Source organism: Trematosphaeria pertusa (assembly GCF_010094035.1).
Source record: "Trematosphaeria pertusa strain CBS 122368 unplaced genomic scaffold BU26scaffold_10, whole genome shotgun sequence".
NCBI classification, from domain to species: domain Eukaryota; kingdom Fungi; phylum Ascomycota; class Dothideomycetes; order Pleosporales; family Trematosphaeriaceae; genus Trematosphaeria; species Trematosphaeria pertusa.
Window position 1 is genome coordinate 346,395 of NW_022987221.1, and position 14,221 is coordinate 360,615.

Genomic DNA, 14,221 nt, shown 5'->3' on the forward strand with positions numbered 1-14,221 from the left:
AAACGCTTAAATCGAGACTAGCCCGAAACGAGTCCGCCTCGCACTGTAGATGATCGACATCCATCGTCTGCTCACCACCGTCCCTCATCCCATCTGCCTCATGAACATGTAGTATTCTTTTCGCTCACCTGCGCCTTTCTGGCGGTTGTGAGTGAGCCAGCTCTAACCGAAATGGGCAACCTACGCAATGGCTGGAGTCGCTCTTTCCCTACTGGTGAAGGAGCGCTGTTCCCTTCTGCTTCTGCTGCTTCTACTTCTTATTCGCTGCTCTCCTTTGCTCTCTCTTCTTTTCTTTCTCTACATCCCAGGCGGCGTTTGCTACTTGTCTCAACTTTCATTGCTGGAGTCATCCTCACGGTAATCATGAAGAGAGAACAGCTGCTTTGGCTGTTGACGGCCGCGGCGGGTGCCAGGCCGCTGCTGGAGTATCAACAGGGCACCAAGTTCGATTATCCGGGCCTACGGTTTGACTACGACCGTAAGTTCCATATTACCATGTTCAATGACCTGCACCTCGCGGATGGAGGGGTCCTTCCATACCGCCCAGACGCGGATGACAAGACGATCGGCGTCATGAACGCGGTTCTGAACTCCGAGCCCAACACCGACCTCGTCATTCTCAACGGCGATCTCATTTCCTGCGAATGGGTTGCTCCCGAAGACGCCAACAAGCACATTGACAAGATCATGCAGCCACTCCTCGACCGCCAGCTTCCTTGGGGTACCACGTTCGGCAACCATGACTACTCCAAGACATGTAACGTGCGGCTCATGTCCGAGCACCAATGGGATGTTGGCAATGCGAACGGCCGTCAACTCACCTGGACTACATCATCCGTTACGGGCGACTACAACCAGGTCGGCTCAAGCAATTACTACATCCCGATCTACGACTCTGCCGGTGGCGGAAATCCGAACCTCAAGATGATCATTTGGCTCTTCGATAGCAAGGGTGGTAGGAAATACCAACCGCAAGGCGAGGATGAGTCCATCGCTGACTGGGTGGATGAGAGGGTGAGAGGGCCCACTGAGTAGTCCAAAGCGCACGCTAACTGTATAGGTTATCTCATGGTTCCGCTTGACGAGAGATCAGTTGAATCAGGACCACGGCAAGACCATCCCAAGCATTGCCTTCGTTCACATTCCGCCGCATGTAACAGAAGCATTTCAACGCAAAGGTGGACGTACTTCTACACAAGAACCTGGACTCAATGAAGAAGTAATCAGTCATCAAGGCAATGTTTGCGACCCATCTGGCCACAACTGCGACTATGCCGGAAAGGATATCCCGTTCATGGAGGCTCTAGTCGAGACAGAGGGCTTGATGGCTGTGTTTTCGGGCCACGATCATAAAGTTGATTGGTACGCCTGCTGTACGGCCTGATACCCGAAATCACTTGCTGACGTGCTCAGGTGCATGAAATGGTCCGCTACCAAGCCAGTCCCCAACAACCAGCCTGCCAAAGGCAATGGTATGCACTTTTGCTTCGGCAGGCATACAGGCTACGGTGGCTATAGCGACTACGCACGCGGCGGGCGGCATATTGTCATCGAGGAAGACAAACTAGGGCAAAGTGTGCTCGAGACTTGGATTAGGCTTGAGGATGGCACTATCTCTGGCAAGGTCACGTTGAACGCTACCTTTGGATACGATCAGTATCCTGCGGTCAAGAAGACGAAGACCACCGGTTCTATCGGTGATATCTCGGACAGCGGCGTCTCGGTCGAAAACAAGCCAGATACGACGACAACCAGTAAGCACAGCACTGCGACTACCAGCAAGACTCAAACGCACACTAACAAGCCGAAGCCGACAACCAAACCAAAGCCGAAGGTCAAGCCGACGCCCAAGCCTAAGCATAAGCCGAAGCCGAAGCTCAAACCGAAGCCTAAGGGAAAGGGCAAGCATCTGCCCTAGGTGCATCTTCGTCATCATGATCATGAACCTTTGCAGTTCTAGTGGTGAAAGACTTGCTCTTGTGCGCAGAATGGTACATTCACGGCCTGCTTTTGGGAGCGATTAAGGGATATGGCGGTATAATATACCCGGTGCATGTCACTAGCAATGAATGGAAATAGTAGTATGGATTTCAGCTACTATAAAGCAGCCCTTGGTTGCTTGCTCGTCCAAGAGACAAAATGAGGGGGTAACACCATCTCACCTACTTCAACACACTCCCAGGAGCATCCGTCTATGGTCGATCAATCTTGCAACTTTACCGCAAATCCCTCATCCAAAAGTTCTTGACGCCATCCATCAATCTACCTACCAACCCCCCGCCCAATCATCTCTCTTTCTCCTCCTCTCGCTCCCTCTAATCAAAAAATTCAACTTGCGAATCTCCGTCCACCTCGAGAGCGCCCCCAACTCCAGCACACTCATCCTACGCATCTTGCCACTTGGATTCCCAATAACGACCGCCTTCCAATCCGCACCCCTCCCTTCCTTCTCCAACTCGCGAAACTCCTCCCACGCCTTCGTGTCGCGGCGCGTGCCAAACGTATGGTTCGGAATAACCTGCACCTCTTTGAAGCGCCAAAGCACAAGTGTGAGCAGGATAGTCAGGAAGAGAAGGATACCCGCGGTGACACCGGTGGAGGCCTGCGCGCCAATGTGTCGCGTCATTATGCCGCCGACTTCGGTGGCAATGGCGGCGCCGATGAAGGCGAGGGTTTGGCTGGCGAAGATGCCGGCGCTGACGCGCGGGAAGGACGAGTAATTTGTTCTTCTGCGGCGGTCTTGGACGGCCATGGATTCCAAACGATGGCGTGTGTTTTCGCCTGGTTGGAGATCGCATGTGTCGAATGTCTCCATGATCAGGCCGTGGCACTCAGCGATTGCGAGAATGGAGAGGAAGCCCACTGCGCCGGCGAAGACGATGGGGACCATGTAGGGTTTTGGGCGGCCGGCTGAGGAAACAGTGTATGCGAGACCCATGAGTGGGAGGGTCAAAGTGAAGATTACGCGGCGGACGAGATGCGAGGACCAAGTTAGTTGCTTCTGGAAGGTCATGCTGTCTGTGCGGAATGGGCGTTTCCGCTCGCGGGAAAAGATGCCAGCTTTTGTTAGAGGGATAGCGAGGAGGGCGCCGATGGCAATAGACATGACGCCCAGGCCAACGTACCGCGGATGCCACTTGTAGTCGCGGGAGAGCAGAGCGCCAAGGAGTACGATAACGAGGACGATTTGGGCATAGATCCAGCCAAGGTAGAAGGCAAGGACGAGAAAGCCAGGCTGGCACATCATCATCACGAGGAGCTTCATGCCAGCCCACATTTCTTCGAACCAGTACTTGGGGCCTTCGGTCGAGATGTGGAGTTTGATCTCGCCGCGGGCTACGCGGCGGGTGATGTAGTTCTCGTCGCGGTCGTAGACTTCGGTGACTGAGCGGCGGTATGCAGAGCGACGAGTTTCAGGCGCTATAACGTTGAGGACGAGAGCGGCCGCAAGGATCATGATGACGATATAAAAGCCCCAGTCCGGTGTGAGCGACTCAATGATGCCAGCACCAATCTGGAAGCCGACGGCAAGAGAACCGATAGCGCACCAGGACCAGATGCCAATCCATATACCCATGCCGCCACCGTGCCGTCGGACGTCGCTTGGAACGGTAAACTCTTGATGCGGGTGCTTACTCTGCAGTGACGCTCCAAAGAGGTCCAAAAGGACAGCGATGAAATTCACATTGGCAAAACCAAGGACGAGGCCAGAAACAGCACGAGCGACGAGTAGCCCAGTTCTGAAGCCGGGGTTGTTGGGGGAGCGTCTTTCGCCGACAACGAGTGCTTGCGGGAATTGGAGGGGCATGGCTAGAGCTAGAGAGGCGAGTATGTAGGGTTTGCGCCCGTGCAGGAGAGGAAGTGGCCACGAAATGAAGGTCGATATGGCCAGACCAGCATAGAGCCTGTCCCATATTAGTTCAGAGTACAACCGCCAACCGGGCATTTGTGAAACTTACACCACGTTGCCAATGATCACATTATGGCTCTCATCAGCAAGCATGTACTGGATACGCGGAACTTCGCCTGCCTTAGCTACTGTCAGACAATGCAGTGCAACGTGGAATGTGGACTACTGACATAGATGCCAACAATGATGCCCAGCAAAGCCGTGTTGATACAAGCAATCGTCGCAGCAATACGCTTCTTGCCGGTCCTCCAATTCCTGGCGATGGGCTGTCTGCGGTGATTTCGACGGAGGCTGAACGTGTGATGGTGTGCCTGATCGCGCACATGGAGTTCAGTCCCATAGCGTCTGATGCCGTGCGGTTTACCAGCAACATGTAGGTCTTCTTCGTCAAACGAGGTGTCAAACTGGCTGAAACTGGAGGATCTAGGTGGTCGACGTCTACGCACAGATCTCGAGCGATCATGACTCCTGAAGCTTCTAGGATGGCGATGTCGCCTTCGGGCTGGAGAAGCGCTCGTTCTACGTCTGGGCGAGCGTCCGCGAGAGTGCTCGCGATTGACCGTTGGGCGAAGCACAAAATCAACATGGTCTCGAGGCCCCGCTTGCACAGGCTGTGGTGGAAGTAACAGATCGCTTCCTGTACTAAAGCGGGACCGTCCTCGCGAGGTATCGCTGTCTTCGGATGACGACGCCGACGCTCCATCTTCTGCCCGATCATTGCGATTCTGATAAGCCCAGTCAATGGCATCTGAGCCTCCTCGTTCGTGTCGCAACCGGGGTCCAGTCGACAATATCGTATGTTCATAGACGTTTCCCTGCACCGGAAGAGCGGGTTTTGTCCTACTGGATTCAGGTGGGAATGCCTGTGGGGATACAAAAACGGAATCAGAGGTATCGGGCGAAGAATCGGAGACTTCTTCAGAGGAACTCGAAACCTCGAGAGGAGAAGAAGTTCGCATCATACGATGGGTTGGGGCGCCCGACGCTTCCTGGATAGCGTTACGGGCATCCTCGATGATTTCGTATATCTCCTCCACTTGGCCCGGATCTGTGGTATGGTCTGCGGTCACGACCGCCTCTTCAACAAGCTCTTCCAGTCCTTCGATGGCATTGCTGAGCCTTCTTTGATTCACTGTCTCAAAGGGATTGCGTCTCGGAACTGGCTGTGTAGGCGACATCTGGACGGATTTAATTACATGTGGCGGCGAGGACATATGTAAATCGCGCTGGACGACTCGAATGACAGAATCGGGCGTCTCAACTCGTTCCAGGTGGCCGGGCACAGGGGCGAGGCTGTCGCCGCGGGGACGTACGTCTTCAGCTAGATCATCAGCCTCCTCGATATTGACGATGGAAAGCCGCTTTCTTGGCTCGTGTGAAAATTCTGGACGACCTGAGGCGACAGTCCTCAGTGGTGATGCTGCGGTGCGAATAACAGATGGAGGGCGAATCTGAGACACCCCAGTCCTGGTTGCTGGAGAAAGGTTGTGGGCTCCAGCAGAAAAGACTCGTCGTTCACTTGTAGTCACCGTTGGCTTCCGGCGCAAGGTAGGGCTTGAGCCTATTTGACGTATCGTTGGGTCAGCGTCCACGGATACTGTTGTAGGGTGTCTCGACAAGGGCGAGGGCGTAGATCGGCCACTTGGCGGTTGCTGCGGAGAAGGGTGAACCCTAGTCCGAGATGCTGCGCCGGCTTTGAGGACCGGAGGCGAGGTTGTGACAGCTGGTGAGGATTTGCCATCAAGCCAAGGAAGCTTCTTGATCGTTGTCCTGGGTTGAAGCTTCTTGGAAGGTGCTGTATTTGGACGGCTCGGCGTCTTCGCCGGCTCGCGCCCCGTACTCCCTGCCATTCCGCAATTCTCGAGATAAACACTTCAAGCCTTAAGAGCACGAATTGTGGCGTGTCGCTGCTCTTCCGACCGTGCCGCAGCCAGTGGACTTATATCAGACTGTGCTCGATCCGTCGATAGGCTCGTGGGGCTATGGGATCGAAGGCTTTTGGGCGGAGCGTCGAGCTTAAACGGGATCGCGAGAGGCTGAAGTGCAGGAAATTGTAGATGAATAGGGAACGACCAGCTTCGTGAGGGTAGCGACTGATGTAGGACGAGGAAAGGGAGAGCGAGGCTTGAAATGAAGCTGGCCGTTGAGAATACTGATTTCGGAAGAAATAGGCGATACGGGAGCTATGGATGAGATGGCGGGTTGAAGGAGAGGTGAGGCCACTGGAATGGCTAATGTTTGGTGGTGAGCAACATTTTGCTCCTTCCCGCAACGCCGGTGTTACCGGTCCTTTCCGCATTGCGGAAGGAGTGTTCGAACACACCTTATTAATCCAATTGGGCTGGATTCGGTATTCGCGATATTGCTAAGTTGTCCGCATCCCTACTTGAGGTGTAATAGGTTACTATTTCATTGGCGAGGGATCCTTTACAACCGGGATTTGATGCTGGTCATTATAGAAGACAGCTTTGAGGGATGTATAGCCTGGAGCACGGTCTCGGTCATCGCAAGCACCTTTTCTTCCTCAAGCCTCTTAGCCACGAGCCTGAACGGAGATTAGCGAAATGTATTTGCGGAGGGAATGGTTTGCACTCACTGTAGACTAACAGGCATTCCATGTACCAGATCGGCATTGTCTAACAGACGTCAGCGGAAAGTATCCTTGGAGTACCCGCGTCGAACTCACAATCATCGTGGATGTCCTTGCAGAAGCCACTGAGGGGGGCGTGGTTGGCAATGGGTGGGTCCTTCTCCTTATCGGCAACCACGCCACAAGGGAAAGAAACAGCAGCATAGTCAACAATATTGAACACGCCCGTATAGCCAACGTATTTGAAGCCGCCATGTTCGACGCTGGAGAAAGGTGTCGTGGGCGCTAAGCTATGTCAGTCTTGCGCCACAGATCCTGTCGCATTAGTACTACTTACCTAGTATGGCATCCAGGCCATCGCACGATGTCCACTGGTCTAGATACTGCTTCTGCAACTCGGACCGCTCGAGATGTATTTGCCACATCGCGTGGACTCCTAGCTCTTCGGCCTCCTGGTACTGCTGCATTTCAGGTCGGAATGGCTCCCCGGTAGGCGCAAGCAGAGCTTCAACACTCTTTCCGCCATCTGCGACGAACATCCGGCCCTAATAAAATTCATTAAGCTGATTTAAGCGTCTTTGACACGAGTGTCTTACCAGAAGCTCCAGGGCTTTGGGATGGAGAACCGGATCCCAGTCGACGATTTCGTGACCCGCCTGCTTCAGCTTCTCGACCGTCTCCTTCAACGCGCGCGTAACCGGAGGTGTTGGTACAGCCATCCCATCATGCCACAGCACGGCCACCTTCAATTTCTTTTGACACTCTACAGGCCTCCATGGGATGGGAAGGACCTTTGGATCTACCAGCCAAGGCTGTGAATCTACGATGGTCTTCGAAAACAGGACAATATCTTCGAGAGTCCTTGCCATTGGCCCGTTTACGCTCATAACGGCTTCTTGACCTGCTAGTCCGGAGCGGCATCTTTGGGTGGTGAATCTACCGAACGACGGTCGGAGAGTGAATATGCCGGTGCACGCAGCTGGAATGCGTAAACTTCCGCCCTACGTACCATGTCAGCGAATCTCTTGCGTCAATGTGATAGAGCCTCACGATATCAGTTCCAACTCCTAACGGACTTCCCCCGAACGCGATCAATGCCGATTCGCCTCCTGATGAGCCTCCCGAGGTCAGCCTTCTGTTCAGTGGATTCACTGTGCGTCCGAATACGTTATTGACCGACTCTGCCTACGCATTGTTAGAGCTTGCACATAGACATCTCACCTTTTCCACCTACGATCATCATTGCCGTCGGAACATTTGTTTTGCAATATCGGACAGCCCCGAGCTTCTCCAACAGCTCCACCAGCGTAGCATTGTATTCAGCGGGCCGATTCACTAGGGAAGCAAATCCGACCGTACTGTCCTTTCCAACGATGTTGAAGTTATCTTTGAGGGATATTGGGAGGCCATGAAGGGGGCCGATGACCTTGCCTATCGTGCGTAGGTGTTCATCGAGCGATTTCGCGTGGGCGATTGCTTCGCTAAAGAAGATTTCGGAGAGGCAATTAGTCTACGCATGAAGTTAGCGACACCCATACAGAAGCTCCGGGGCTGTACCAATTGCTGCGCTGCAGCAGCACGCTTGCTGAATGCCCTTGTCACTTCTTCGGAGCTCCATGTGCGCGACGCGATCTTCTTCAGAATATGGCTCGCTGTGCTATCCGTGATTTCCAATTCTCTCTTCGAAAACCATCCCGATTCCCTAGGAAACGGCGTCACATCGAGCTGTTCGTCTGGCGGTAGAAGGTGTGGAGGAATGCGATGTTCGAGCGGTATCTGTTCCGCGAGCGCGCGACGCTTTTCCGCGCTGATCTTTTCCCACTTCTGCTGCTGCATCGTCATCCCTGGTCACACAACTTGAGATGCAAGAATCCGAAATCTACGCGAGGAAAGATGTCTGCAGGCTTTGAAGATGAAGTTTATCAGAAAGGATGCTCCACGCCATCCCGTCAAGCATCCTGTTCCGGCGCCACAGCATCCCCACTCTCGGTCCAAAAGAGACGCGGTCCGCGGTCCATGACGGTATTGCGCCGAACTCCACTGATTCGGTGGCTATCGCAACCCCGCCGCGCTATGTAACCCCGTGGACGCGACAGAACCCTTAAAGGACAGTCCCGAAGCTATCTAAGCTATCTTTGACCAAAGCTGCCTCTATTCTACCCTGCCCGAATCTTCCGATGCCGGCTCGTACTTCCCGTTAAGGCATCCCGACATCCCTCCCACTTTTGCTTTACGAGATAATGCGTTGATATCCGCCTCGGTCGAGTCATCGTTGGGGATACGTGAACGGCTGTTCGAATCGCAAGCCGGCACCGTCCGCGCGTAGGGGCGTCACTAATCCGAGAAGATAAGAGGAAGGACGACTCTGCCATCGACGACGCTCGCAGTGGCGGCTATACTTCGACGACCCTATCTCAGGACGAGGGCCCATCATGGCCTCTCAATTCATCCAGTACCTCCGGGGCGATCAAAACGCCCCAGGGGAGCGAAAGCTTATCCAGAAGCTGGATTTCTTCATTTTGACATTCTGCTGTCTTATGTATTTCCTTAATTACCTGGATCGCTCCAACCTCAATAATGCCTACGTCTCCGGAATGAAAGAAGAACTCGACTTCAGGGGAAACCAGCTCAATCAAATAAACACTGTCTTTACCGTAGGCTACACTATCGGCCAAGTGCCGTGCAATATCGCGCTGTACTACATAAAACCAAGGATCTTCTTTCCTTCATGCATGGTAAGTCGAAGCATGATCACGGACTGGCATAACTGACGTCGCTTAGGTGGTATGGGCTGGATTGACCATGGCGACTGCTGGGGCCCAGCATCCGCGCGATATCATGACAATTCGCTTTTTCCAGGCCATATTTGTGAGCCAAATCCGCGGTACGAATACCATTCTGAGACATGCTAATCGTATCGCTGCCTTAGGAGGCTTCTACATTCGTGGGAACCCATTACATCCTGGGATCCTGGTATACGGAACGCGAACTGGGAAAACGCTCTGGGATCTTTACAGCTTCAGGACTTGCTGGCACGATGATAGGCGGCTTCATCCAGACTGGTATCCATTCCAGCTTGAACGGACGGAATGGACTCTCTGGCTGGCGCTGGCTTTTCATTATCGACGGGATCATTACGCTTCCTGTTGCCATCTACGGGTACCTTCTATTCCCCGACACCCCCAAGAACACGAGAGCTCCATACCTGACTGCGGAGGAGAAAGCGCTCGCAATATCGCGGGTCCCGGAGGTGTCCGAGCGCACGCCTATATCCTGGAACTTCCTGAAATATTGCTTTTCGACCTGGTATTGGTATTTCTTTACGGTCCTCTGGATCATTGCTGGGGAGACCGAGTCCTTCAGCTCCAACGCTCTCTTGGCCTTGTACATGAAGGCGCATCCGACTATCAAGTACACCGTTTCCCAACTTAATAACTATCCAACGGGAGTGCCAGCGGTTGGCATTGTATCGACTCTGTTCTGGGCCACTTTGACGGACTTCCTGGGCGGAAAGCGATACCTTGGTATGAATGCCTCCTTCGTTCGCCGAACCGAGACGCTGATGATCAATAGTGGGATATTGGATCGGCATCACTGGAGTCATCACTAGCGCTTTAATCTTAGCCTACCCCCACAACACCGCGATTCAATTTGGCATGTACTACTGGGCCGGAAGCGTTTATGCCTGCCAAGCCACATTTTTCGCATGGTGTAATGATGTTCTGCGCTACGAAGAAGACAGTCTGAGAGCGGTCGTTATTGCCAGCATGAACATGGGAAGCAACGCGGTAAACGCTTGGTAAGCCGAGGTCTCATGTAGAGCAGGACGACTGCTTACGGTGTTTGATGTTATAGGTGGAGCATCTTATTTTACGGTGCAAATTTCGCTCCCTACTTCACTCGGGGCATGTGGGCAATGATTGCCGTCAGTATCGCCAGTAAGTTCCCTCGGACGTCGCATTCAGGCTTTTTTAACATGCTTCTAGTGGCTATGTGGACAGGCTTACTTGTGTGGATGCATGTTCGAACTGAGAAGAGACGAGAGATGGAAAGTTCAACGACGCCTGGGGCAGAGAAAGAGCATGCGATCGGCGCACCTGATGAGATCAACAAAAGCAGCCAACTTGATGAGAAGGTTTAGTCTCAAACGAATTATATCGCGCTGTCACTCTACATATTTTACGAAGCATGCCGCTGCAGCCAAAGCACTGCTCCGTTTTCCTTCCGCTCTGGAATAAGAACTCAGGTCAATTGCGCGAGATATCTAGAGACCGACTATCAGACCTGTCCTTCTTGAGAAGGATGCGAGAGACAGCGCATACTTGCATACTCGTTAACCCTTTTGGTCGTCTAGGTGCTTGTTGCTCTTTGTCCGGGCTCCTGGCGCGTGGATCGGTAGATGAGTGCTCCTGTCCTAGAGCATCGACTCCTGCCGAATATTTAACGACGTGAGGTATTCCGCCATTATAAACCCACATCACTGACTGAACGGGCGCTCTGCTGTTCGCCTTTTTAAGATTTATGTATGCCGAGCTAGCTGCATATCTGGACCGGTCCTCAGTTGCCGGCTACGATGACATCAAACATCAGCAAAGGCCTGAACTAAGCCTCTTCGTCGTCATGCTAGGCGGCCTAAATAGCAACTCCTGACGGTTTCCGAGCGTCCTCAGATTTGGACGTTTCGCGAATCTGTACAAGGGAGATCCAAATACAGGTGCAGGGATCTTCCTCTCACGTGGCAACCTCAAACGCCAATCCACCCCATCGGAAAGTGACGCTTCTACCACCTCAACCCTGACGTTGTTATAGAAGCATGGATTCGCCTTGCACACACAAAGAAACGCTTCCGAGGCCACAACAATATCTGATTCGTAGCGAGGACTAGACCCTACAACAACCGATTCGCCGACCATTTCCCAGCTCTCGCACAACTGCGGACGTGGACTTGCATGATTCTGCCCTAGGTACTCCCATGCTACAGCAGAGCATATACGATCGCATTTTGTATTCGGTCCCCCCTTCGACGTCATCGCATATCTTTGCTTCGTTCTCGATCGTAAGATCCTAGGCTGGCCGTCGGCTGGTTGCTATGACCAACGAATGGATATTGATAGGCTTACGAATTGCGCGGACGAAGAAGCATGACGGGCCGGGAATGGTTGATGAAGGGGGTTGGCGGTTTTTGAGGTTGATGGTTGCTCCGAACGACCTATATTATCTTTCTGTTCTTTTACTACCCCAACCCTTCCTACACCGTGCCACGATCTTCTTCCCTCTTCGTATCATCAATCTGCTGCATATATACCCCTCATCTCAAGTCGTTTCAAAACGCATCTCCACGTTCCGAAGTTCTTCTACAGAGTCTACAAGCCCCGCATCTCAGTCTACCTCTCTCCTGAACCAAGTCCTCCTTCCGCTTCATACATGGCACAGGGACCGCTCACCGGCTCTCTTCCTGTGTATTATGGCGAGCGGATGCAAGATGGGACGGTGATAGAGAGCCCTCGGCCTCGCCAAAGCGATAGCCGCGATGCCCTGCTGCGTCTTCCGATCCAGCCGAACGATGCCCATCTACAGCCTGAGGTCGTCTCTCCCGTCAGCCCTGCGCAGGGAGATAGTCTTGGTATCAGCTCTGGAACCCCTGGGCACGCCAAGAGCAAACAATTAGGCGGTGACCCTAACCGCTGGGTCCTATTTCCTCGAGGGGAAAGGGACGACGACTACCGTCACCGAAGTCACAGATATGACGGCTACGGACCTTCCGAATACCGAGGCTCAATGTCCCGCCGTGCTCCTTACGTTGAGGAGTACTCAGACGAAGAAGAGCATCCCAGAGCATATCGGCGTCCTGCACGCCACCGTAGTCGTCCTCCACCTGTCCATGGCCGCCGCGTGCCGGGCCCAACTAGTCGGTACTCCATCGAGCAATGAGGCAGACGTAGCATAGACAGCCATCGAGTTAGCTACGACTACGAGTCCGATACCCCGACGAAGCCGCATGACCATTACCAGTATGGGAGTGAAGATGATGGCCCACGTCGTCCCCGAACTGCTCACGGTGGAGGGGGCGATAGGGGCGGGGGCCCGCCCAGGCGTCCGCCGTCTACAGAAGTCATGCGTCTCCCGTGGACGATGTGGATGAACTCGAATGCGAAAAACCGTAGGTCTCGTCCCAAGCTCCGGTCCAACCTCAGATTAAAGCTTAAGCCGAAGCCCAAACTTCCTTCCCAAACTAATCTTCCTACCACTCTCCTGTCTTTGGTTCGGGAAGAACATCCTACGCTCCCGGCCCATCTCCAACATCGGGTACTGGTCCTATCCTAGACTTCGTGGCCTTCATTGGCGAATTCGTTGGCACAACTATGTTCCTCTTCTTCGCCTTCAGCGGGACCCAAGTGGCCAATATCGGCAGCTCCTCGAACTCGTCCAACACAACCACAGGCGCCGATACCGGTTTCTCGCCCGCCGTGCTGCAATATATCGCGCTCGTCTTCGCCTTCTCACTCATGGTCAACGTCTGGATATTCTTCCGCATTTCAGGCGGGCTATTCAACCCTGCAGTCACTTTCGCGATGCTGTTAACAAAAGCGATGACGCCCGTGAGGTTCTTTTTACTGCTCGTGGCGCAGATTGCGGGCGCGATTTTTAGCAGCTTTTTGGTTAGTGTGATGTTTCCGACGCCGTTGAATGTGAGGACGACGTTGAGCCAGGGGACGAGTCTCACAAGGGGCGTGTTCATTGAGGCGGTTTTGACGGCGGAGCTTGTTTTTACCATTTTTATGCTGGCGAAGGAGAAACATAAGGGTGGGTGGTTTCCTCCTGAAGCTCTGGAAAGACGGATGCAATGCTGACGAATTGTAGCGACGTTCATTGCGCCTGTGGGTATCGGCCTTGCTCTTTTCATCGCCGAGCTGGTCGGTGTGTACTACACCGGTGGCTCCCTCAACCCAGCGCGGAGCTTTGGGCCTTGTGTCGTTACTGGGGTGTTTGACCAGGAGCATTGGATCTACTGTAAGTGGAATCACGTCTCTCGTTGTCGGATACCTATACTCTCCCAACGAAGACGCCAAGCTAATGGAGGATAGGGGTTGGACCCGGGCTCGGCGCGATACTCGCTGTAGCCTTCTACAAGTTCATCAAGATCCTTAAATATGAGATGACTAATCCGGATCAAGATGCTGATGATAAGGATATGAAGGAAAAGCGCCACGAGTGATTGTGAGTGACGGGTAATGAGGTGGAGGCGGACCATGATTGATGAATGTGTGTATAGGGGATGTCGAGAGAGAACGCTCTACTTGGCGAAGGGATGGATTCATCGAGACGGTAACTTTATACGGTGTACAGCCAGATATGATTATGCGTCATGGCTGATGTTCCACATATTCGAAGGGGTAATGGAAGGAAATGCTTTGCGTTGATTCTCAAAGGCTGTCTGTGATTTGTTCCTAGATTGTATGTAGCATCGATGCTTTTTAATGAGGGAATGGGGCATCGAATGATGAAGTATCCATACTGAACGAACTCGCTAAGAAGGCGTACATTAAGGGGGTGTGACGACGTAAGAGCGAGCGTGATGAGCAGTCGTGTGCTCCCCGGCGACCCGATGTGCACAGACCAGTTCCTCGCGCGAAATCGGAAAAATCTCACTCTCGATTGCCGGCAAGCTCTAACCAACCTCTCGACAACCAACGCGGCCGCGCCCATCTCACCACCATCGC

The 14,221-nt window shown here is 53.3% G+C and overlaps 5 protein-coding genes across 5 annotated transcripts; 3 read left to right on the forward strand and 2 right to left on the reverse strand.

Moving 5' to 3' along the window:
- Positions 1 to 58: 58 nt before the first annotated feature.
- Positions 59 to 2,144, forward strand: BU26DRAFT_520974 (Metallo-dependent phosphatase). The gene is made up of 4 exons (XM_033829417.1): positions 59 to 1,014; positions 1,061 to 1,362; positions 1,414 to 1,754; positions 1,811 to 2,144. Exons 1-4 carry the CDS (start codon positions 364 to 366, stop codon positions 1,855 to 1,857), a joined length of 1,341 nt encoding a protein of 446 aa, XP_033681518.1. The 5' UTR covers positions 59 to 363; the 3' UTR covers positions 1,858 to 2,144.
- Positions 2,093 to 6,081, reverse strand: BU26DRAFT_47492 (uncharacterized protein). Its single transcript, XM_033825515.1, has 3 exons — positions 4,081 to 6,081; positions 3,960 to 4,030; positions 2,093 to 3,905 (listed from the first exon to the last, which is right to left on the reverse strand). Exons 1-3 carry the CDS (start codon positions 5,758 to 5,760, stop codon positions 2,267 to 2,269), a joined length of 3,390 nt encoding a protein of 1,129 aa, XP_033681519.1. The 5' UTR covers positions 5,761 to 6,081; the 3' UTR covers positions 2,093 to 2,266.
- Positions 6,082 to 6,337: 256 nt separating this feature from the next.
- On the reverse strand, positions 6,338 to 8,342 carry BU26DRAFT_507104 (acetamidase; the record flags this gene model as incomplete). Its single annotated transcript, XM_033826976.1, has 8 exons — positions 6,338 to 6,455; positions 6,507 to 6,546; positions 6,597 to 6,785; positions 6,838 to 7,045; positions 7,097 to 7,501; positions 7,551 to 7,685; positions 7,735 to 8,010; positions 8,058 to 8,342. The coding sequence occupies 8 exons, from the start codon at positions 8,340 to 8,342 to the stop codon at positions 6,338 to 6,340; spliced, it is 1,656 nt and encodes a 551-aa protein (XP_033681520.1).
- Positions 8,343 to 8,932: 590 nt separating this feature from the next.
- BU26DRAFT_566886 (pantothenate transporter-like protein) lies at positions 8,933 to 10,641 on the forward strand (the record flags this gene model as incomplete). Its single annotated transcript, XM_033833590.1, has 6 exons — positions 8,933 to 9,235; positions 9,282 to 9,368; positions 9,430 to 10,024; positions 10,074 to 10,299; positions 10,356 to 10,438; positions 10,487 to 10,641. The coding sequence occupies 6 exons, from the start codon at positions 8,933 to 8,935 to the stop codon at positions 10,639 to 10,641; spliced, it is 1,449 nt and encodes a 482-aa protein (XP_033681521.1).
- Positions 10,642 to 12,278: 1,637 nt separating this feature from the next.
- Positions 12,279 to 13,716, forward strand: BU26DRAFT_487684 (aquaporin-like protein; the record flags this gene model as incomplete). The annotated part of the gene is made up of 5 exons (XM_033825955.1): positions 12,279 to 12,408; positions 12,433 to 12,660; positions 12,825 to 13,304; positions 13,362 to 13,511; positions 13,586 to 13,716. The coding sequence occupies 5 exons, from the start codon at positions 12,279 to 12,281 to the stop codon at positions 13,714 to 13,716; spliced, it is 1,119 nt and encodes a 372-aa protein (XP_033681522.1).
- Positions 13,717 to 14,221: the final 505 nt, after the last annotated feature.